This window comes from Corvus moneduloides, chromosome 14 (assembly GCF_009650955.1).
Source record: "Corvus moneduloides isolate bCorMon1 chromosome 14, bCorMon1.pri, whole genome shotgun sequence".
Taxonomy (NCBI): Eukaryota; Metazoa; Chordata; class Aves; order Passeriformes; family Corvidae; genus Corvus; species Corvus moneduloides.
The window spans coordinates 4,422,025-4,444,347 of NC_045489.1; the positions used below are offsets into that span (position 1 = coordinate 4,422,025).

The following is a 22,323-nucleotide window of genomic DNA, read 5'->3' on the forward strand; positions in this document are numbered from 1 at the left end:
GTGAGGCTCTGCTTGCTCAAGCACCCCTGACCTGTCTGTCACAGCTCTTAAATATTTACTGGGAAAGGGCACAGAGAACGATTTGGGAACTGTCCTTCAAACTGCTGAGGATTCAGGTGACATTTTATCCTTGCATTTCCGAAGATTTAAAATGCCACTTTCTAGTAAAATCTTATGTCAAGAACAGCAATCGACCTCCTGATACAGAACAATTACCTGGTTATTTGGTCCATCTGCAGGGTGGAAAAATGAGCCAGCACAGCCATGGGCAGAGCCAGGGATCATCTTCAGGCTGCTACGAAGAAACAACTCCTTCAGTCCATGTAGTCAACGTAACATTCAGGAACAAAGCATTGACGTTGTGAGAAATCCACAGCTTTAAAGCACTAAGACTTTTTCCCTTCTGACTGCTGGGCATGCAAGGAAAAGCAGCAACAAAAACCAGATGAAGTCGTTCCTGTCTGCTTAATTTCTGCTCTTTGTGCAAAACCCACGAGTTCAGTGGCTCACAGCCCCTTGGAAATCCTCGATGAAGGGTTCATTTAATATCACATGTTCTTCTTCAGCTTTTTAATCTGTTACTGATGTTGTAATTCAAGTATTCTAAAAAGAGAGGGAATTTAGGATCGCAGCGTTTTTACCATTTCATTCTGCAAGCTGTTCTATTACACAGATAAAAAGACAAAACGTACCTGGGTTTTCCCAAAATATGTGAGAAGTCTTTTGTGCTCTTAAAGGAAAAAAAAATTTCAAGAGAATGTCAGTATCACATTTGATAAGTATTTCAGAAATAAGCAAAACAAACACAAATACCTTACCTGTACATTCAAAGGGTTAAATCAAACCCAGTGTTCTCCCCTAAACAGCCTGATAAATAGACCTGCAGTAACCTGTTTACTTGAAACATGATCACATATTAATTAGTGAATAATGCAATTAAAAATATTAGGCATATTTACAGAGAATGAGACTTTCCTAAACACCAGAAATGAAAAGGAAACTCCAAAAAATCTGGAGTGCAAGAGATGCGTTTTATTGTATGCCCGTTACGATGAGTAACACATTTAGAAATAATAATCCCACAGAACAGTGACAATCTTATTTTACAGCGTGTACATCATTTTTTACAGCCACATAAAACACTTATTTGTCTAAGAGATTTCCCAAATTTTAACTTTCTGAAGTTTAGAAATATAAAAAAAATTTATTCTCAAGGAACTGATTCTCATCTGGTGCAAAAACAAAATATGAACATTATCTGGAACACAAAGCCACAATATAGCATGAAGTTACAATTTCTCATGTGAACAGCTGTGTGCAAACATGAAGCAACTAAAAAGTAAAAAATACACATTATATGCATAACATTTATGACCAGGTTTTTCATTAAATAGCCCTAGACCAGCTCGTTATATAAGCGCCATTGGATTTGCAGCATGCTAACACAAAGCATTTTTAAAGGGATGCATATTTTAAATGTATACACTGTAAACTCAAGATCCACCTCCAAACTCTAGTGGCAGCAGATTTTTCTGGTTAAATACTGCATATATACTTTCTTACAGATTGAAAATGCATGTTTATAGCATGGTATAGATCTTTTTTTAAAAGAATCGATTAAAAGGTGCTATTTTATGTCTATATGGAAAATTTCATATTAGGAGGTAGGACAGTAACTGTCATACCTGTTAAGAACACTGTCCTAAAGAACTTCTAAGTACTTTGAATTTTAATTAAAAAAACCCCTACAGTTTTCAACTGTTTTTAATATTCTTTTTAGAGAAGACTTTAAAGTAGCGAGGAAAAAAATTAGTGTTGAGTCACAACACTATGAGCTGCATCCATTTTTATCCTTTAAAAAAAAAGTCAAATTCAAAGTTAATTTTGTTATATGTGCCATACTGAACAACATTCAACTGTAGTTTCAGATAAAAAAAGGGAAATTATATACATATATATCTTTAACCCTAGCACCAGAACACCACCTCTGAGACCATAACATAATGCTCTATTTTAAACATCATATCCTGCAATAAAATAGGTTAGCAGCTTTGAAAACCAGTAAAAAAATGCTTCTTGGACCTAAACTAATAAAGGAAACCAAAAAGTTTCCCTATGAAATGTTTTAAAAAAAAAACCCCAAACCAAAAGAAACAAGGGACACCCCCCAAATTTCGCCAGTTCTGGAATTCAATTTCTAGGCACAATTGAAAACGTTGTGATGAAGTGTCTGACTAAAACTCCCTGTTCCAACCTGCACAAGAAGTGAAGAGTGGGCTCCTTTGCAAAGCCTCTGCAGCTCACCCCACCAGGGATCTGTTTCCATACTGGAGACACACGTTGGGACTGACAGAATGGGTCACACAATCAGCTCTGCCCTGTCCTCTAGACTTAGCAATGGCAAATACTGTTCACTTGGAGACATTCATCCATCTTTCTGCAAATTTAAGACATTCATCCATCCTCTGCATTCTCTAGTGCTCTTTAGGTTCTGATAAGCAACAATCATAGGGCTATGAGATCCCCTGCCAACCCTAATACTTTTTAAGACTTTTAATACAAAGAATGTGAAGTTATGGTTTAATATCAAGCTTTGAAACCAGGAGAAACAGTTCGTGAGATTTATTTTTTTCCCCAATTAGCATATCACAGTTTCTACATCGCTTCCTTCTGGAGCTCACCTATCACATTATGGCCTCTTTGTGGTGCCTCATTATGTGCTGATTTTTCTCGGAGGGCCTGCGGAAGCCCTTTTTGCAGTACTCACACCTGTGGGGGTAGTCTTTGGTGTGGATGGAGATGACGTGGCGCTTAAAGCCCGACGCGTCCGTGGTGCTGTACTCACAGTACTGGCACTGGTACACCTTCCTGCCACTGTGGGTCTTCATGTGCTTCTTCAGTTCATTCTGCTGCCTGAAGCCCCTTTTACACCTTTTGCATTTAAAAGGCAGGTCCTTGGTGTGAACGGAGAGGATGTGCCCACTGAGTACAAAAGGATCGGACGTTTTGAAGTCACAGTGCCTACACTGGTGGATCTTTTTCCCTTTATGGGTCTCGCTATGCTTTTTGAGCTCCGAGGGCCGGTGGAAGCCTTTCTCACACACCTCACACTTGTGGGGAAAATCCTTGGTGTGCACTGAAATGATGTGTCGCTTCAGGTCACTGGAGTTGGTGCTCTTGTGATCACAGTGGGGACACTGGTGAGTCTTATGTCCTTGGAAGAGCTCTGTGTGCTGCTGCAGCTCCTTCTCGTCGGCGAAGGCCTGGGGACAGTGCTCACATTTAAAGGGCAGGTCGGTGCCGTGTTTGGTTTTGATGTGAGTTTTCAGGTTGGACTGGTCAGCACACCTGAACACACAGTGCTGACACTGGTATGGCTTTTCCCCCGTGTGGGTCCTCATGTGCTTTTTCAGCTCCGAGGGGTGGCGGAAGCCCTTCCCGCACTCCACGCACACATGAGGGAAGTTCTTGCTATGGACTGCGAGCAGGTGCCTGTTGAGGAGCCCCTGCTCTGCAGTCTCATAGTCACAATATTTGCACTTGTGGAGCTTGGGCTCCTTGTCCCTCAGGATGAGTTTATTGGAACTCAACGGGCTCGCCTCTCTGTATCTTCTCGTGTACTCTGTAAACTCGTGCGTTTTATCAACTTTATTTATAAGTTTATGGCTTTCCAGATGATTGTGGAAACTTACTTTTTTGTTAGTTGTAAAGTCACAGTCTGTACACTGGTATTTCTTCTTGATCATATGATCGGGATGGTTCTTCATATGCCTTTTCAAGAATCCTCTGGATTTAAATTTTTTCCCACAAATATGACAAGGGTAAACTGTTAAGGGCTGTCCATCAGGACCTATTATAACAGCTGTTTTTGAACAAACAAAAACAAGTTATGAAGGAAACACATTTACTGATTAAGAAGTTTTCAATCATCCAAGTGCTGTTCAGATTCATGCACTTACACTTGCAGCAGAGAGAGAGTGGCTCAGTAGTTTAAAAACAACCAATCCACAGCACCTATAGTTTATATAGTTCTGTTTTAGAAACTGCTCAAACAGATCAGGAATATCACATGTGCACTGAATATAGCCATGGGTACTTTTTAATAGCTTGCAACATTCCAATGAATTGCATCAGCCCTGAGTGTACTAACTGAATAGCAAAATATGACATTTTCTAGGCACAGAACTGGAGGGGGGAAGGACACAGGAAATACGCAAATCATCATTTATAGCTTTTAATTCTGCATCAGCTTAAAAAAGAGAAAAGGAATAGTACAGGAGTAAGTGGCACTCCATGACAATACCGTAACCATCCAGTGTTTACCTGTTTGCCATTGCCTGGCCTCTCCTCTCCTCCTTTTCTTGGTTTTTTGTTTGAGCACTCTATTACTGCTAATGCTATCACAAATCTGCAGGTACTGTGTTGCATTACCGTTTTTGTTTTCTAATCGTGTATCCAAGTTATTTCCTAGAAACAAAAATTAGACACCATAAAAAACCTTAAACAACTTGTTTCTTTGGGACTGACGACTGGAATTGCACAGCAGCATTATCTACTTTTTAAAAACAAGCATTGCCCATTCCTCTACCACCAACATACATCAAAAAGAAGTGTGCTAATAGGAACCACTATCTATCTTTTCCTGGCAAAAGTCAAGGGTCTGATTGTTTAAACACTGATTCCTTTCTGAATATATTCTTTGATTTTTATTAAATTTGTTTTTACTTCTTAACAACTGCATTATCTCTTTTCTGTCTGCAAAACTACAATAAAAATCTGGCAGTGCCTCCCAACTTCCCCACCCCCCTTCGAAGGCTTACAGACATCTAGAACTGTTTTAAATTCAAAATAGTAGAGAAAGACTGTAGAGTCCTTCAATATCTAATTTATGGCTCATTCTTTGCATCTCTGATTAGGAGCACTGACACAGAAATGTCTATTTTTTCAAAAACAGTTATAGTTTTAATGCTGTTAAAAGCTCTCACCTGCCGCTTGACCATCTTCGTATCTTCGGGGAAGCCTTCTTTCATCTCCTGCAGAAAATGGTATTTTAGTCATTATAAAACAGTATTCTTTTTAAAGATGATGCTTTTGAAAGCCTGATAATGAGAGAAAACTAACTTAGCTAATAAGTAACAGGTTAACACCATCCAAGTGGAGATGTGCAGCTCAGTGTTGTGTAATCTTGAGCCTCAGGAGACAAAATCCCATCTCTGGGAGGGTTTATCCACCCCATCTGTGTTTGCATGCTTACCCTGCTGGCTCTCCTGCTTTCCATTATTAATATGCTTGTTTCTGCAAACTTTTAACCTCATCTATCCCTTCAGATACCCATGCAGAGGTTATCTGAAAGGCACACTTTGCTCCTGAGATGGAAGCACCTTATCTTTCTGGAGTAAAGCAGCCAGATAAGAGGACTTGGCCCTTATCAGCCTCTCAGCACAACGGAGCTCTGGGAGATGCACAAGGAATACCTCAGGAGCACATTCCTCATTTTGCACTGGAAGTATTTGCTGTAATGTGCCAAAGCTCTGTGGTTCTGAAGCACTTTACCAGCCCAGCTGCTGGGCTCTCATTACCACACCAAGGAATTTTCACTAACTTGCTTAATTAATTGTAACAGAAACTATGGATAACTTGGTACCCCCTTAACAAACATTTAACACACCAAAATCCAAGGAAATAATAGAAAAGAATAGACAGGATTCTCAATATATCCTAAGACACTTCCGCTATCTGAAAACAAATCATCTTTTTTGTTTCTCACCTGAAGGACTAACAGGCTTAAGACACATATATAAACTGAAATTATTAGGAACATATTTACATGTTTATTCCTATCATTCCCTTTTTGAAGTCTTTCCCCCTTCCTCCCAGCTAATGAAAAATACCTAAGTCTGTTCTTGTTTAAGATCTTCAATATTAAGCATCAAACCCCACACACTCTGTACATCTGAGCTGGGATCAGAAACAAGATAAAACTTCTCCTAACAAGCTTTCCTTCTACTCCATGAAACTCAACACACAGCAATCATTGGATGGCAGAGATCAGGAGCTGTTTCCAAACCCCAAGAACAAAGTGAGGTCATCCCAGAGATTCTGGCAGCTGGATGAGGGAGGAAATAATGGCAGGGATTGTCAGGAAAGAAGCACAGGTTCCTACCGTAAGCAGCAGCCCAAGCAACGGGGACAAACGTTTTATTCACGCCAGAGTCCTCAAGCTGGGTGTCTGGAAGGGATGTGGCTTCTTCTTCCCCTACAATAACTTCCATATAAACTTCATCTGCTATTTCAGCACAGCCTGGATTAAGGGAGGAGAATAAATCTTTAATTTTATTCTGCCTGTCCTAACTTTTCCTTCATTTAATTTGCTCTCGCTCTGATTGATACTCATTATAAATTAATTTTCTTCCTTTGGCATTTAAGGGTTCATTGCTTATTCAGACATTCCTTAAAGAGAGAAAACATGTATCAATAAATACTAATCCAAAACAAATGCCCACAAAATTTCCAATATATACAAATTCATAAACTTGCAACTGATGACATTTGCCTCTTTGTCAGAAAGCTGCTTAATTCACAGTAGGAAAATAGAAAAAGAAGAAGTATGACTAACCTCATTAACTTCATCCATGGACATGTTAAATTTAATATAAATAATGAAATGATTGCACACAGTATGCACAAAGTGCATTACCCACATCACTTTATAATAATTATAGCCTGTTTTTTATTTTTAGGGAAGATGAGCTTAGTTTTCTACTACTTCAGGCTGAAGAATTCTTCAGAAAAAATTAAAAATGTCCTTGAGAATGATGGTTATATGGGTGTACAAACAGCATGAGAAACAAAAATGTTTCTTATTATGCTTACTAATATCTTCATCTTCCTGAGAAGAGTCCTTAACAGCCATGTAAACCATTTTTTCTCGCTGCATTCTCCCAACACCTCCTTGTTCAATGACTCCAGCTACAGAATGGCCATTGTGAAAGTCACTCTCAGTGACAATTTCTGTCCCACCTTGAACAAAAAGAAGTGACACACATTAAGTCAATGTGAACAAGCCACTGGTAAGATTAATTTCAGATTTCAGTATTTTTTTCTCATTTACAACAAAACCGTTTTTCATAAAACTCCAATTAAGTGTTTTTACATCCAGGTCTGTCATAAAATCATGCAAGTTTAATAGTCTGGAAGAGATGAGGAAAAAAGTCTCTGGGCATGTCCTGATAAATTCAAGCCTGACCAACCCCTGCCCAGGGATCACGAGCCTTCCATGTGTGCCAGGAGGAGCTCGGCTGCCACTGCAGACACACAGCTGTCCATGCCCACCAAAACCTGACTGCAACCCTAACCTTGCCCCAAACACAGCCTGGAATCGTGGATATTCCCGGATTCCTGGTCAAGACTCCTCTATGTGCTCCTCATGCTGGGCAGCAAAGGTTCAGCACCGCCAGCAGCAGCCCTGCCGAGGGGAGGGAGTGCTCCCAAGTAGGGAATGGGATGATTTGCTGGGACCACCTCCCTGAGAGCAGCTCAGAGAACATCCCTGCTGGGAATTACTTCTCAGCCATAAGAGGTTTTGGTTCTTCCTGCTGCTGCATGAGCAGAAGGTCTGTCCCTTCTGTCCCTGGAGACTGACAGACCATCCCCAGAGAAACACACAGTATTTTGGGAACAGGGCCTGGGAATGATCCAGAGGTTCCAGCTCCAAGGACAACCAAGAGGGGGACTCTCTTTTTCAAGAACACACACAGGTGAGCTGTGCATCCCCTCAGAGCACTGGGAGTGCTGGTCTATCTGTGGGCAAAGGGAACTGCAGAGCAATTCTGAGTGCCTTGGTTCACCAGCAGCCCCAGAAATCCTCCCCTCTCTCTGCAATCATCACCAAAATCCACCAAAGGCTCCCAGCAACAAAAGGGATCCACTCCAGAGGCTCTGCTGTACTGACACACTCGTGTCTTGCAAAGTTAGAGAAAAGCAGCAGCTGAAAAAACAGCTGCAGACACACAGCCACTTCTACATTTGGGCTCTGCCTGCCTGAAAATAGCCCTGCTAATCAAAAAAGAACTTGAGACTAATCCACAACCAGCATTTGCTGCATCTGGGCAGCCTCCACAAATGTCACGTTCTACTAAACACTCCAGTCACTGGATTACGTGGAATTAAGAACAAACAGAAAGACCTCGAAACTGGAAGAATAAATAGGATATCAAAGTACCTATTTCGACATCATCTTCAGCTTCAGCTTTAAATATGTACACTTTGATAACTTCTGAACCAAAGCCATCATCTTTAGCAACATCATCATTTGCCACCTCGGTACTGATCTTCAAGGGAGTGCTTCCTATATGGTCCAATTTCTCTCCAACATCATCCACTGCAAAGAGAAGAGAATAATAATGAGGTTCAAACACATTTTTAGAAGTCAAAGCAATCAATAGCATGATTTTCTCCACTATTCTCCCCATGTACAGGAAAGGTTTGTATTCAAAAGTGCCCTTTAAAAGCAGCTCATCTCAAGAAACTTAAAAGAGATTCCAGAAGTTCAGTATTTTACTGCAACTCAGGAAACATAGCAGGAATTACAGAATGGAGGACACAAGAGGGAGCTTGTCATCAAAGGGAATAAGGTAACTGGTTATGGCTGAAACTATTATCCTTAGAAAGCAAAAACGTATCAATAATTAAAATTAAACATCTATACCAAAGTGTTAAAAATTAACCCAGAATTGCCTGTCACAGTCTAAGAGTCCTCAAAAGTTTCACCAACACACTGGTGACTAAAATTTAGTAGCTGAAACTCTTGTGGAGTGCGATGACTTGGAGTATATTCCCAGCTAAAGAAGTGTGCATCAAAAATCTGACTGTATCTTCTCCCTAAAAGAAATTATGATTTTATCCACTTCACCACTTGAAAATATACACATAATGAAGATTAATGCATAATAGACAGCTGATTAAAAGATGCAGTGACAATAAATCCAAATACTACTATGAGAGATTGACTCCTCATGCTTTACACAACTTACTCTCTGGTTATTTGGCCTATACATTCAAAATGTTCATTTAATTTCTAAAAAAACCCCTGACATTCAAACGATTAAAATCAACATATTTTGGTAAAAAGGGCATTCACAGAGATGTCCATAGATACACCCCATATTGCCAGCACAGAGGGCACTGAACTCAGCATCTCTTTGACACATGTACCAACACACTTGTCTCTGAGGATAAATTTAGCTCCTGTGCAGATGATCAACACAAACCTGTGCAGTGCTGAACACCCACGGAAGTCCTCTAAATAGAGGAGAATTCCACAAAATGTAGACAAAATCTGAATGAAACACATTCCAGGGACACAGCATCTTACTGCACACATAACATTAAAGTATGTGTGCACTAAGCAAAAAGAAGTCCTTAAAAGGAACACTGAAGTGACAGCAGAGCTTCCTGACTCCACAGGGATGCCGAGGGCTCTGATCCCTGGGAAAGGCCAGCTTACCTGGGATGGCTGCAGTGGTCCCCAAGCCCCTCCCAGTTTCCTGCTCCCAGGGCACTGGTGGCTGCTCCCAAGAGCTGCTTTAACCCCCTGAGACTCCAGCCCGGGCTAAACTGGAGTCCCTTTAAGCCTTTAATGCTCAGGGCAATCACGAGAGGTGGGAAGCAGCGGGTGCCTCTCCTGCAGCAAGGGCAGTGGGAATCCACCTCTCAGCAATCCCCAGCTAAGCTCTTCCCACTCATGGACAGGATTCCATGGACACCTACCCAGCTCACAGCACTGGGAAACGTCATGTCTATTCACAAATCTTGGACTGCATCAGGTGAGTACAGAAGTTACTGAGGACAGAACTAGATAAAATGCAAGTAAGTACAAGTAAATACGTGGTTTCATTTTAGAACCTCTATGAAGCCTATACTTTGATGAAAATTAATATTCTGAGTTGGAAGGGACTCACAAGGATCATCATGTCCAACTCTGAAGAGAATGGTCCATATGGGGACTGATCCCACACCCTTGCTGTTATCAGCACCAGGCTCTATAACCTGAAACCTCTAGGAAAACATCTTAAAAATGCTGCTTTAGCTGTTTGGTGGGGATTTTTTTGTAACTAGCAGATTAATTCCATTGCTAAAAAAGTATCAAACATGGATCAGGGAAAAAAAATTTCCTCAGGAAGAGAGTTTTTGTTTTTTAATTAAAAAACCTTTCTAAATCTCTACTGAAATCTATGCCAGCAACATCAACACCTCAAGGAGTGAGAGTCCGACGTGCTGCATGATGGTCGTGTGACCTGGCAGGACACTGGGAACAGTCAGAGCACAAGCACTGGGAGCCACAACAGAGGACCTGCAATATTCCTTTGACACTCAACTTTCCCAGCAGCAGACCATTAATACCCCTTTATATCCACTGTGTGAGCATTACTGCACCTGCTAATTGACATTTGTTATGCTGCCAGAATGGGGCTGGCAGAAGAGAAAAAAGTGGGGATGCTGAAATACCCTTATCTTGGAATAAGTATTTCTATACATTTACTAAGCATGAATTTATTAAAGACTATTTTTTTTTCTTTCTGCAAGGCTTTTAACATTTATAAAGGTTTTTTATTCATGTTCTGAAAAATGATAAATATGAGTTTAATTTAATACAATGACCACTCCCACTGCATGTCTGAGTGTTGGAAGGACCGGAGGTAACTCCCAGTACAAGGAGGGATTAAACACCCAGCTCTATGACTACACATACTGCCAAAAAGAGTATTTCAAACTGTAATCTGTCCTGTAAATTTAGAACTGCGAGGTGGTAATAAAGTTCTTTTCAAATCTGCAACTCAAGCAACACCAACTTCTTCTAAACTTATACATTTTATAAACATAACATGTTACCAGTTTAACAGAAATAAGTACTTGTCCTGGGAGGTTATTGAACAACAGCAACTCCCTGCTGGACAGGGCAGTTTTCACAGGTGTGCTAGGAAGTTTTCTTTATGGTAAAATTTCCAACTATTTAACTAATATTGTGTGACAGTGACTGTGCACCACTATGGGGCTGGTGAAATAATGGAAGAAAAAATCCCACAATTTTAGACAGTTACCAGGACATCAAATGCAATGCAATAAACTTTACATAAAGGAAAAACATGAGGAATTATTCAATTTTTGTAAGAATGTTTTCAACAAAAATAAAAACCAACCCCAAAACACTAATACAGCACGTACACTCAAATACTGTGTTTTAATATTGCAGGTAAAGCCCTCAAATCTTCAATATCCTTTAAAAATAGGGAGTCCTGTTTTAGAGGGGCAAACTTACAGCAGTATTTTTAACTTTTGTGGTTACTTCCACACCATTAACCATCCTGTGTATTTTCAAAAAAACTCAGTCTTTACAATTTAAGCTAAAAAAATGGAAACCTATCAGGGAGTTTGTGTACCCAGGGCCTCTGGGATCACTTTTCTAAAAAAGCAAATGTGTAATATAGCAAAATTTGGAAAATATCAACTGGGCTGAGAAAATGATACCAATATAGACTGTTATCTGTAAGATGTTGCTTTTTGTTTCAAATACAACAAAACACACAGAACTGGCAATTGCTTTTGCTTAAATTGCTGTCTTATATGAAGCAAATTTCATGGTTTCCATCTACCTTTTAAACAGATTTAGGTAAGAGAAAAACACCACAGCAGGACAAGTAATATTTGTTACAAAACATTATTGTTTTTTAAAACAGTTCATGAAAACATTCTATTGTCTAGGTAAGATGCCTTCAATCACTGCTAACCCATCAGTGCTAAATTCTCTGCTGCTTTTCCCAGGTATAGCTCCTGGGAACAGGGAATGCTTACTTTCTGTCAATGGAATATCAAAGTGTCTTCCAGCTCTGACTCACCCACCAGAAGCACTACATGTTATTATCACGTCCCTTAAAATTAACTGAAAAAACACAACAGAGAACCTGCAGAAACAGATGCTGAATCCTCCTGAGTGAAGAAGCTTTAAAGGAAAACTCAGCACACTCCCAGTGTTAAACTTACCTGGCTTGGCTGTTTTCAGGTGTGTGATGTCCAGATTCACCGTGGATTGCCAGCTCCCAATCCATGTGATGCCTCACATGCACTATGCTGGTGATACCACAGCCACCAGAGGAGCAACACGAGGGCAAGATAAGTCCCATGCTTTGACAATTCTCCGGGTTTTTCTAATGTCTGATCTACTTAAGTCCCATAGGTTCAAATAGAGGAGTAGGAATCCTAAAATGTTTAGCAAATGAGGCAACAGTGTAAGACACTAAAAAGGAGGTGTTGGTGGCACAGTACCTTACCCCCGGGCCAGCTCCAGTGTGGGTCAGTGGTGGCTTTGAGGTCACCAGAATAGTGCATGGGGCCGGCACGCGGAGCGGGGGCTGGCAACCCGCTGTGGGTCTGAATATCGCAAACCTGAAAAACAAAAGAGGGGAGGCTTCAGCTCCACTGCCCACTGCCCCTGCACCTCGGGATGTGCTGCTCACCAGCTCCATCTCACTCTGACAAGGGCTGGGGTCAGGGGCCCACCACCGCATTTGGGATTCATTTCCTTTTTATCAAGGTGTTCTGATGGTTTAAAGCAAGGGAGCGTGAACACCCTGCGGTATCTGTGTTGTGAACGTATCAAAAATAGGTTTTTAAAGTCCTATGCTTATAAAGCTGGTTTGAAAAAGCTGAATTTATCTGCAGAGTGGTGATAATCTTCCAATGAAAATTTCCAATCACAAAATCATACACAGATAATCACACAACTATCAAGATGAACTTACTGTTGTCCAAATAGTATTTACCCAAAAAATGTAATTACCAGAAGTGTATGAAGTATCTACATGGGAACGTCACCTCAAAATGGTGAAAAATCACCTTTCAGTGAAGTCCCTTCCAATGCAAGCCATTCTATGGTTCTATCATTTAAGCTGTAAGTCCCAACAAGCATAAGGGAAATTAAAATTCCACAGTCAGCTCCATACCCTAAAATGTAGTATTTTGGTAGTTCCCACATGTGTTCCACAGAACAACTCAAAGTACTCCCTAAGGGTATATCTGGCATTTTATGTAAAATCTCCCCTTTTCAGATGCCAAATTTCATTAAAAGACAACTAAGTATTCTGAAATTCTTTAAAAGTACCACTTTGGTGTGATTTACATTATAAAACAGTTCAACAGTCCTTTGTATACACCCCAAATGAAATACTGTAAAATTTACTTATTTACAACATTTGACAATTGAAAAAATGTAAGTAAGAAGTTTTGACCTGCTTGATAAATTGAGGCCTTTATCTATTCTACACAACACATTATCTCCATAAACAAAACAAATTCAAGGGTAATATTTGAACAGTAAGAAAAAAAATTAAAAACTGCATAAGAATGATTCATTTCTGCTGACAAAAACACAATAGCAGACACTTTGTAGGGTCAGGCTGGCATTCCCGGCACAACACAGGCTCAAAACTTAGGAAACACAACAGAGCTCGTCTTTATCAACGATTCAGATGAGGGGATTGGCTTTGCAGGTGACACCAAATTGGGGGAGTGTTGATGCTGGAGGCTGGGAAGCTCTGCAGGGGAGTCTGGACAGACTGGATCCACGGGCTGAGGCCACTTGGGGGGGTTCACAGGTGCCAGGTCCTGCCTTTGGGTGACAACAATCCCATGGAAACCTCCAGGCTGGTGCAGAGGGGCTGGAAAGCTGGGAAAGGCCCTGGGGGTGCTGATGCCAACAGCTGGACATGAACCCAGGGGTGCCCAGGTGGGCAAGAGGCCAATGGCACCTAGCCTGGATCAGGAATGGTGTGTCCAGTGGGATCAGGGCAGTGCCCATCACCTGTGCTGGCACTGCTGGGGCACCTCCAGTCCTGGGGACAGCTCTGGGACCCTCAGGACAAGAAGGACATTGAGAGGCTGGAGCGTGTCCAAGGAAGGGAAAGGAGCTGGGGCTGGAGCACCAGGAGTGGCTGAGGGAGCTGGGAAAGGGGCTCAGCCTGGAGCAAAGGAGGCTCAGGGGGGACCTTGTGGCTCTGCACAACTCCCTGACAGGAGGGGGCAGCCGGGGGGGTCGGGCTCTGCTCGCAGGGAACAGGGACGGGATGAGAGGGAACGGCCTCAGGCTGGGCCAGGGGAGGCTCAGCTTGGCTAGTGGAAAAATTCCTTCATGGAAAGGGCTGTCCAGTCCTGTCACAGCTGTCCAGGGCAGTGGTGGAGTCCCCATCCCTGGAGGGATTTCAAAAGCCATATGGACGTGGCCCTTGGAGACATGATCAGTGATGGCCCTGGCAGCGCTAGGAGAACAATTAAACTCAATGATCTTACAGCTCTCTCCCAACCTAGCAGATTCTATGACTGCCTTAATTTATCTAAATGATTACTTTAAACAAAATCCTAGATGAATAATGTAGCTTTCAACTGTGACTATTCAGGCACATCACGATTATACATATATAAAAATTTAATTTGCTGAAAACTAGGTCTCAAAATGGCTTTGAAACATTGTGAAAGCCAAGCTTGAGAGCACCTGACAAAACCATGAATGTGTCAGACACACGTGAGGCCATCAGGTAAGTGAAAGCTTCAGATGCTCTGGTCTAAGTGCAGTATCATCAGCATCAATCACACTCCTCTGTCTCAAAAGGAATCCCAAAGATGACTGCACTTAAAATGACAAGGGAAGTCACCAGTTACAGAATAAACTCATCCTAAGTTCTCTGCCAGAAAGGAGCAATTTGTTCAGTGAAACAACTGACTGTAAAAATGGTGTTTCTTAGTTACAAACACACAGGATTTTTTCTATTGTAGGTCTAATTTGATTTATAGACTCATTTTTGAAGTTCTTTTTCAAAAAACCCTCTTTTTGACTTCTGCTAGTGACACAGTAATGATGGAAAGCTTTAAAAATAATTGCTGTTCATCCTAGACTGAATGAAAATAAATATCAAAATACACCTTGCATACGGGACATAAATACTATAAGAGAGTGAAATCATTATAATCATGAATCAGTTGTGTCCTCTCTCATGAAATCTTTAATAAATGCAGCTCGTTGTAACAGACTGACACTTCGACACACTTGGCATTGACTTTTTTTTTAACATATTGCTTCTGACTAAATAAAATCTGTTTTGACCTACTCACATTTCAGTAAGTGATTTGGGCAAGTCAAAAAATTTAAATTAACTATCATATATTTTATCAAATTTGTGTAGCAGCAACAACTGGTACCTTGGGTATAATGTAACCACTGAAGAAACATAAAGTACCCAAGGTTCTTTCAGCAGCCAACTTCAGCTACCTGTCAACAGGATCATATGGAGCTGGATGCTGCGTGGGAACTGAAATGTGTTAATGAGCCAATCCATTAAAGCACACGACCCCTTATTTCCAAGTTCAGCCCGGAACAGCACAACAGACAATGAAATGCCTATTATAATTTTTAATACACTAAACAAACTGTATTTTGTGGACACATTGAGAAAACTTTGAGTTAGAGATCTTAAAAAAACTATTTCCTTGTGGATTCTCCTGATTAAGCCCAACATATTATTTTTACACGAATCTGCATAACATTGTAATATACCCAAGGTGTTTTAAAAAAAAAAAAGTAGTATATTCAAAATTAATTGAATGTTTAACTTTCCAAGGTGTTTTTCTCAAATTTCCTGGAATATCTAGTTTCAGAAACACAAACATACACACTCACTCACTCAGCAGCATCAATGTCCTTCTCTTTCTTGTTGTAGCAGTGACTTTGCATCAAAACCCTCAAATTCAGACACCAGAAATTAACTGGGCACCAGCCTATTCCCTGAGTGTTCCAAGAGTTCAGTTATAGGAAGCTCTCCCCACCAGAGCACTTCCAGCTCAGCTCCCTCCTGCTTCCATCTACCTCTGTGGAACTTACAAGATATCATCAGGTAGTCTTCAGATGTGCTCTTGCCATCATCGTCATCCTCGGTTTTGATGGTGACTGTGGAGCCAGGGACAGCCCCAGCTGCCTGGATGACGGCTTCTGAATCCGAGTTCGTCACCAGCACCTCTTCCGAGACCATGGTGGGCGAGTCGGCCCCGGCCACAGAGTCCTGCACCACGTGCTCCAAGTGTCCCTCAGGGCCTGTGACAAGGTCTGCCACAAACACCTGGTCAGGAACTCGCACGGTTTCTGTGATCAGGTCAGAAGTCAAAACATGGTCGCTGGTGTCCAAAGCCTCTTCAATGGCAACATCAGCCTCCAACACGGAGTCGGGAACGATGACGCCCTCCGTGACAACGTCCGTTTCCGTGATGATGTCGGGCCCCTGGACCACCTCAGCTGCCAAGCCATGATCAAGAGTTATCCCATCATCCGTGACCACATCAGAAACCAGGACAGCTTCGGGGACTGACACAACAATGTGGTCTCCATCGATGTGAGCAGTGCCAGCCATTCCAGCCACTAGGGAACAACCATGAACCAGGAGAAAAATGTTACAATTATTGCACCAGCAACTGGTTTATCTAAGGAATAGAGTTGTCACACAGACAAGTTAAACACAGATGTAAAAATCTGTTACATCCTAACGTCCACATTTTGCATTTCACCTGATAAACACTGTCCAAAGCAGCCGGTTTTGTACAAGATAAACAAAACATACCACTTCAAGACATAATGTGGAGTTTGTCCCAAACTTAGGTTTTACAATGAGGATCTGTTAAAAACTAAAGGCCAGTTTACAATTCAGTCTCTTTTTTTAAAAATTCCCAGTTAGCAAACATTTCATTGCAGCAGCAACGTGAACCTTCACAGAACTCTTGCGTGACACTGAAAGTGTGGGAACAAACCATTAACTGCTGTTACAGTAAAAGGACTCATCCTTTGGACTGCATGGGCCTTGTTAAAAATAAACACTCGGTTGTATGCAATATTTTTAGTAAAATTTCCAACAACTTGCCACATCACAAGGAATGGCTGGAGGTAGAAACCTGGTTTTTATCAACAGACTGGACTGGCCAGTCGTATTTGCAGACTACTTTTCTAGACATAACCAAGAACGCATAGTGAACTATTTTAACACACAAACAGCAGTTTTAATCTTGAAAACACTCAAGGAAATGGTTCTTATCAGAATGAAAAAAAAAATTAACATTCCTCAGTAATTCAGTTGTAATTCAAATGCAAATATCCTGGTATAAAGACATGGTCCTTCCCAATACCTGAGAAGGCCATCTCCTGGATTTTACTCACTATTTTTAATAGTTAAAATGTTTACCAAAATCCTGCATGATCATAGTGTGAGGCATTTTGGATTCCTGTGTTTGCAATCCAAGACTCCCGCCACCTGGATCCATATTCAGCCAAATTCATTCACAAATAACTGCAATAAAACAAAACCGAGAACTTACGTTTAACAGTGTTCTTGTGTTGATCAGCTTTACTGGATTGATGTGTTACACTGACAAACACAGAGAAGTATTTACCCGCAAATTCAAGAAAAACATCAGCAATACTTCATATAATTAACTTCATTATTTTGGTTTCTATTTTTTTGACCTTAGCATAACAATAAATATTAGCAATTGTGCACAGAGCAATCACCTCTGCTCTGCCCCTGTCTGTACAGCTTCATTAACTAATTATCAAGACTGGTGATTCTGGATGTTTGGAGCTACAAAGAAGAAAGTATTGGGAGTATCACTTTTTCCAATTCTTTCAAAATTTGGATAAATGAGACCATTCAAAACCAATTTTAACACGTAAATTTAATTGGGGATGCCAAATCTCTTTGACAAGGTACAGCTACACAAAGTCACTCCCAGAGCAGGAGAAAGGATGTATCATTTGACAGACTGTTCCCATAAAACACAGGAGAGAAGGATAAAATCAGCATTCCAGCAAGTTATTTGCATTGCTACCAAACACTGAAATGTGGGGATTCTGAATTATTTTGCAACTTGCTGCAACCCAAAAGACTTTACACGAGTTCTCAGTGCAGACAAAGTGACTCCACAGAAGCACATACTGGATCATACAGAGCTCAAGACTTTCACAGGTGAAAAATCTCCAGCCTAAAAAAATCTCTCTTGCACAAGGCTAAAATCTTGTACTTTCCTGACCTCTCGTATCCAAGAATCAGAAAAAGTGACTATCACAGAGCAGACGAGGAGTTTTAGGAGTTGTGGGAAGCGACCGCAGGGTCAGAGCTCAGAACTACGTGACCTGGGTGGTGCAGAGAGGAGCAGGGAGCACAAATCTTTCATGGGTAAGTCTCCAAAGTATGGTGCTTTCCTGTTGCAGCACCAACCTTGGTTTTGCTCTCCTAGATCTCATAAAAGAAATCACCAGTATCCTACCACAAGAATTCGTTAAATATCAGCATCTAAATCCAAACCTCGATGGAAACTCCAATTACTTTGTGGTAGAACACACTTGACAACCCCACTGCAGTGAGTTCCACCTCAGGAGCCAGCACAGCCAAGGAAGGTGAATAATGAAACAAGCCAAGCTGTAGGAACAAGTGCCCAAAATCTGAGACACCTCCAAGGCAGAGCCAAGGGGCCAGGAAGAGCCAGGACCTCACGTAACTCCTGAGCTACTCCAGCAAAGGTGCCCAGTGATGGCAATTGCAAGGAAAAACCACTGATCCACCCCCAAGAGGTTTGGATTCAAGACTACCAAAAAACTCAAACACTATCCATGAGGAAAGCTGTCAAGGATTTTACTAATTCAATTCCACTCCAAAATCAAATTCTTTCAGCATTGTAAGGATCACAGAGCAGCTCCAGAACCTCAATGCAATGCTCCATCACTCCCAAATTATCACCACAGACATCCAAAATTCTCACAGTAGCTAATGAATCCTTGCTAGTACAGAATATGATGCAGCTCTAGACCATAAATGGCTCATTTAACTATTTGAGAATTAAGGCAGTATCTAACATTTCCTGACCACAGGCTTTACATTCAGAGAATCCTTTTTTCAGTGTAAATGGATATGAAAAATTATCTTAATTTAAATCAATCTGAGATTACAGGAAGAATATGCCAGACTTTTTTTCCTTCTCAATAAGCAACTTGTTTTCAGATTAAATAAGTAGGTGTACCACATATTACATGTTGTGGTACATAGAAAAATTCAATACAAAGAAGGACTATAATTTAAATTTCTGCAGGGAAAGCAATTTATCACTAAAAAAGTATTTTCCTGGTAGTTAACAGGACTAGAAAAATAACCAGAGTTATGGAATGGCACCTTCTGTGCATGGAGTACCAGCAATCCCTTAAACTTCCCCTAAAATCAGAGATGGATAACGACACACAGGCGACAACCCTGCTGAAGCTGTACCAACCCTATGAAGAATGTTTTTGTAAACCCTCACTGCAGACAAAGGATGGACTTGAATCAACCCCACAATCACAAATTTATTTTTTATATCAACTTTGGAATCTTAAAGGAATGCACTGATAGCAGGAAAAGCCCTTCCTGCTACTGCTGGAAGAATTAGCCATGGATAAGGCGCACAGCTCCCCCCAAACCGGGTGGTTCTGCTCACAGGTTGCAGCAGTGCAGATGATGCAGTTTCACATGTCACATATGCAGGCAAATCTTGTTATTGGGAACAGCAAAAAAAAATGCAGCGCAGTGATTAATTGTGGTTCTTCTCAGCTTCCTCCTGTAGTACACTGTGTAACACACCCACACCACCACAGGCAGATCCAATCACGGGTTTGCAACAGGAGAAATCAGGCAGAAAGCCACAATTCCACACCCTGTCACAATCCCAAACTTATCCATTCCTCTCTTCCTCTGACTTGTAACATCTCAAGTTTTTCCTCTTAATTCCCCTTCTCCTCTGGGTATTTAAAGACAGTGAAAATGTTTTATTAGCATCAGCCAATAAAATATTCACTTTACAACATTCCATTAATTTTTTCATTGATTTTTTTTTTTCATTACAGCATGCTATCTTGGCCCAGGAAAGAGCACATTATCATCAGATCCCAAAATGAAGTATTTCATCCAACCTACACCAAGATTCCCAGAGCAGTGTCTCACAGCTAAATTTTTTAAACATGTCTGTATCTGGAATAGTTTTGCTTTTCTGAAAAATAACCGTTCTCTTTCTAATGAGCCTGAGGTTCATTTCAACCTATTTCAGCTCTTTATGCCAAAGCTCTTCCTTAGATGGCGCTCAGCTGAGACAAGCAATGAATTTCAGAGTAGAAGAAGGGATATCTGACCTCTCTGACAACTGTAAACTACTTCTGCACATGGTATTTTTTAAAATCAAGGATAATGGTTGGCAGTTTGGGATGACCTAATAGCAAATCTCAACTGAAAAACTGGTGGAAGTTCCCAGGATACACATTGATCTGTTCTTAGCTTACTCTTCCTAAAAAAAGTATCACAAAATAACCAGTAACACTTTCATTTTAGAGAGAGTTTAAGAAAACACTCCAAGTGCAAAGATCTTCAGCAAAGCACTTTAAGGAGGAGGGATAGCAAGCAATGCTTCAGCACTTCTACCTTTCCCAGGAAAAACAGGGTGTCATTCATGTTCCCAGGGGGACGAGGAAACTCCCAATCCCTATGCTGGCTTCCAGGCACTGTTGCCATATTTAAAATGTGTATAACATAAACAACATTTCTATAGAATGACAATTACAACATGCCAATTACAGCTTAAATACATGCTCCTTATTTATGTAGCTTTAGGAATACATTTTGTGTGGTCCTGCAAACCTTAAGCATCTCCCCAATTTACACACACCTTTATTCTCAGTAGGTTCAGGTGGTGCATTTTCACATGAAGCTTAATTGCATGGTCAGACCTTAATGTCTCCTTCAAAATAGAGGATTTCTTCTAAATAATTTACATCTTGTTTACATGCTCCAAAGGAAAACACAACATCATGCACTGCTGGTGTTTTGGATATTCATAAGCTGCATATGAGATCTGCATAAAACCTAAAGGACCAGGCTCAGACATAGAGCAATGTAACAACAAATAAACTTCTACGCCGTTGAAAAATACAAACCAGATGCTGTGTAATCATTTAATTTCTTAACATTCAAGCTGAAGACGAAAAAAGCATTATCCTCCCCTGATGACACTTCACGGCTTTCATTTCTTCCCCCTAATTTTAATGCAGCAACTGACAGAAACGCAATGAGAAACGTCCTGCTTGTGCAGAAATCTTAATTAGAAAACCCCAATTAATAAAATAACGGATTAACGCAGGTTAACACAGACCCTGGGCAGAGAACAGACTGGGTATGAAAAACCAGCATATCCATTTTAAAGTCCTTTATTGTGTCCACCTAGAAAGCACCACGACCACTTACACTCCAAATCCATTTAAAACGCCACAGACAAAACCAGTGAAGGAGATTTTGTCTTGCTGCCTGAAACGCGCTAAAGGCTCTTCATACAAAATAATAAATAATAAAATAGGAGAAAAAATAACATCTACGCGTCGCACCAACAAAACTTCCCGTGGTAAAAATCACGGGCAGAGCCGGCCGGCGGCTGCCCAAGGGCCGGGCTGCCGGTGCCCGCTGGCGCCAGCGGCTCCCAGCACATCCCGGCGGCTCCCGGCGCATCCCTCCCTCTTCCCTCCCTCCCTCCCTCCCGCGCGTGCCCGGCGCGGGCGCGCCCGCGGTGCCGCCGGGGCGGGGGGAGGCGGCGGAGGGAGCGCGGGGACAAAGGAGCGAGTGTCCCGCGGCGGTGCGGGCCGGGAGGCGGGGACAGCGCCGGGATAACGCCGTCACGGCGGGAATAACCCGGTCTCGGCCGGGATAACGCCGTCCCACGGCCCCGAGCCGCGGCCTCCCCGCCCCGCCAGCCCGGCCGACATCTTGTGTTCCGCCATTTTCTGCCCGCCCGCGCGGCCCCTCCGCCGCCGGGCCCGCCCGCACCGCCCGCCCGGCGCGGCACCGGCGGGCCCGGCCGGGGCTCCCCCGCCCGCCCGCCCAGGGGCGGCCGCGGCCCGCAGCGACCGCGGCGGCCGTACCGGAACGCGGCCTGCGCGGCTCCACCGTGCCCGTGCCCGCGCCCCGGCTCACCTGTGCAGGCCCGGGGTGCGCCGGGCCCGCGGGACGCGCCGGGGCCGGGCCGGGCCTGGGCCCGCTCCGCCCGCAGCCTGGGCCGGGCGGCGGCCGCGAGCGCGCGCGGCCCCGCTCCGCTCCCCCCGCACGTCACGCGCGCCCCCGCGCGCCGAGCAGGCGCAGCCGCCGCCGCCCCCTCAGACCCCCCCGCGCCCCCGGCACCGTGAGGGCACCGCGGGGGGACCCCGCTCCCGGCCGGAGCACCGTGAGGGCAGTG

The 22,323-nt window shown here is 42.4% G+C and overlaps 1 protein-coding gene across 2 annotated transcripts in view; it reads right to left on the reverse strand.

Moving 5' to 3' along the window:
* Nucleotides 1-22,121, reverse strand: part of ZNF711 (zinc finger protein 711) — a 29,661-nt gene extending 7,540 nt beyond the window's left edge. The window contains exons 1-9 of one of the 2 annotated variants that reach the window (XM_032124433.1): nucleotides 22,065-22,121; nucleotides 17,271-17,375; nucleotides 15,926-16,456; nucleotides 8,222-8,380; nucleotides 6,874-7,020; nucleotides 6,164-6,301; nucleotides 4,986-5,033; nucleotides 4,324-4,467; nucleotides 217-3,862 (exon numbers count right to left, since the gene is read on the reverse strand). In XM_032124433.1, the coding sequence (XP_031980324.1) occupies nucleotides 2,685-3,862; nucleotides 4,324-4,467; nucleotides 4,986-5,033; nucleotides 6,164-6,301; nucleotides 6,874-7,020; nucleotides 8,222-8,380; nucleotides 15,926-16,456; nucleotides 17,271-17,349 (2,424 nt within the window). In that variant the 5' untranslated portion in view covers nucleotides 17,350-17,375; nucleotides 22,065-22,121 and the 3' untranslated portion in view covers nucleotides 217-2,684. Of the gene's footprint in view, nucleotides 1-216; nucleotides 3,863-4,323; nucleotides 4,468-4,985; nucleotides 5,034-6,163; nucleotides 6,302-6,873; nucleotides 7,021-8,221; nucleotides 8,381-15,925; nucleotides 16,457-17,270; nucleotides 17,376-22,064 lie in introns of those variants that run through there. The other variant, XM_032124434.1, reaches the window with a different exon arrangement.
* Nucleotides 22,122-22,323: the final 202 nt, after the last annotated feature.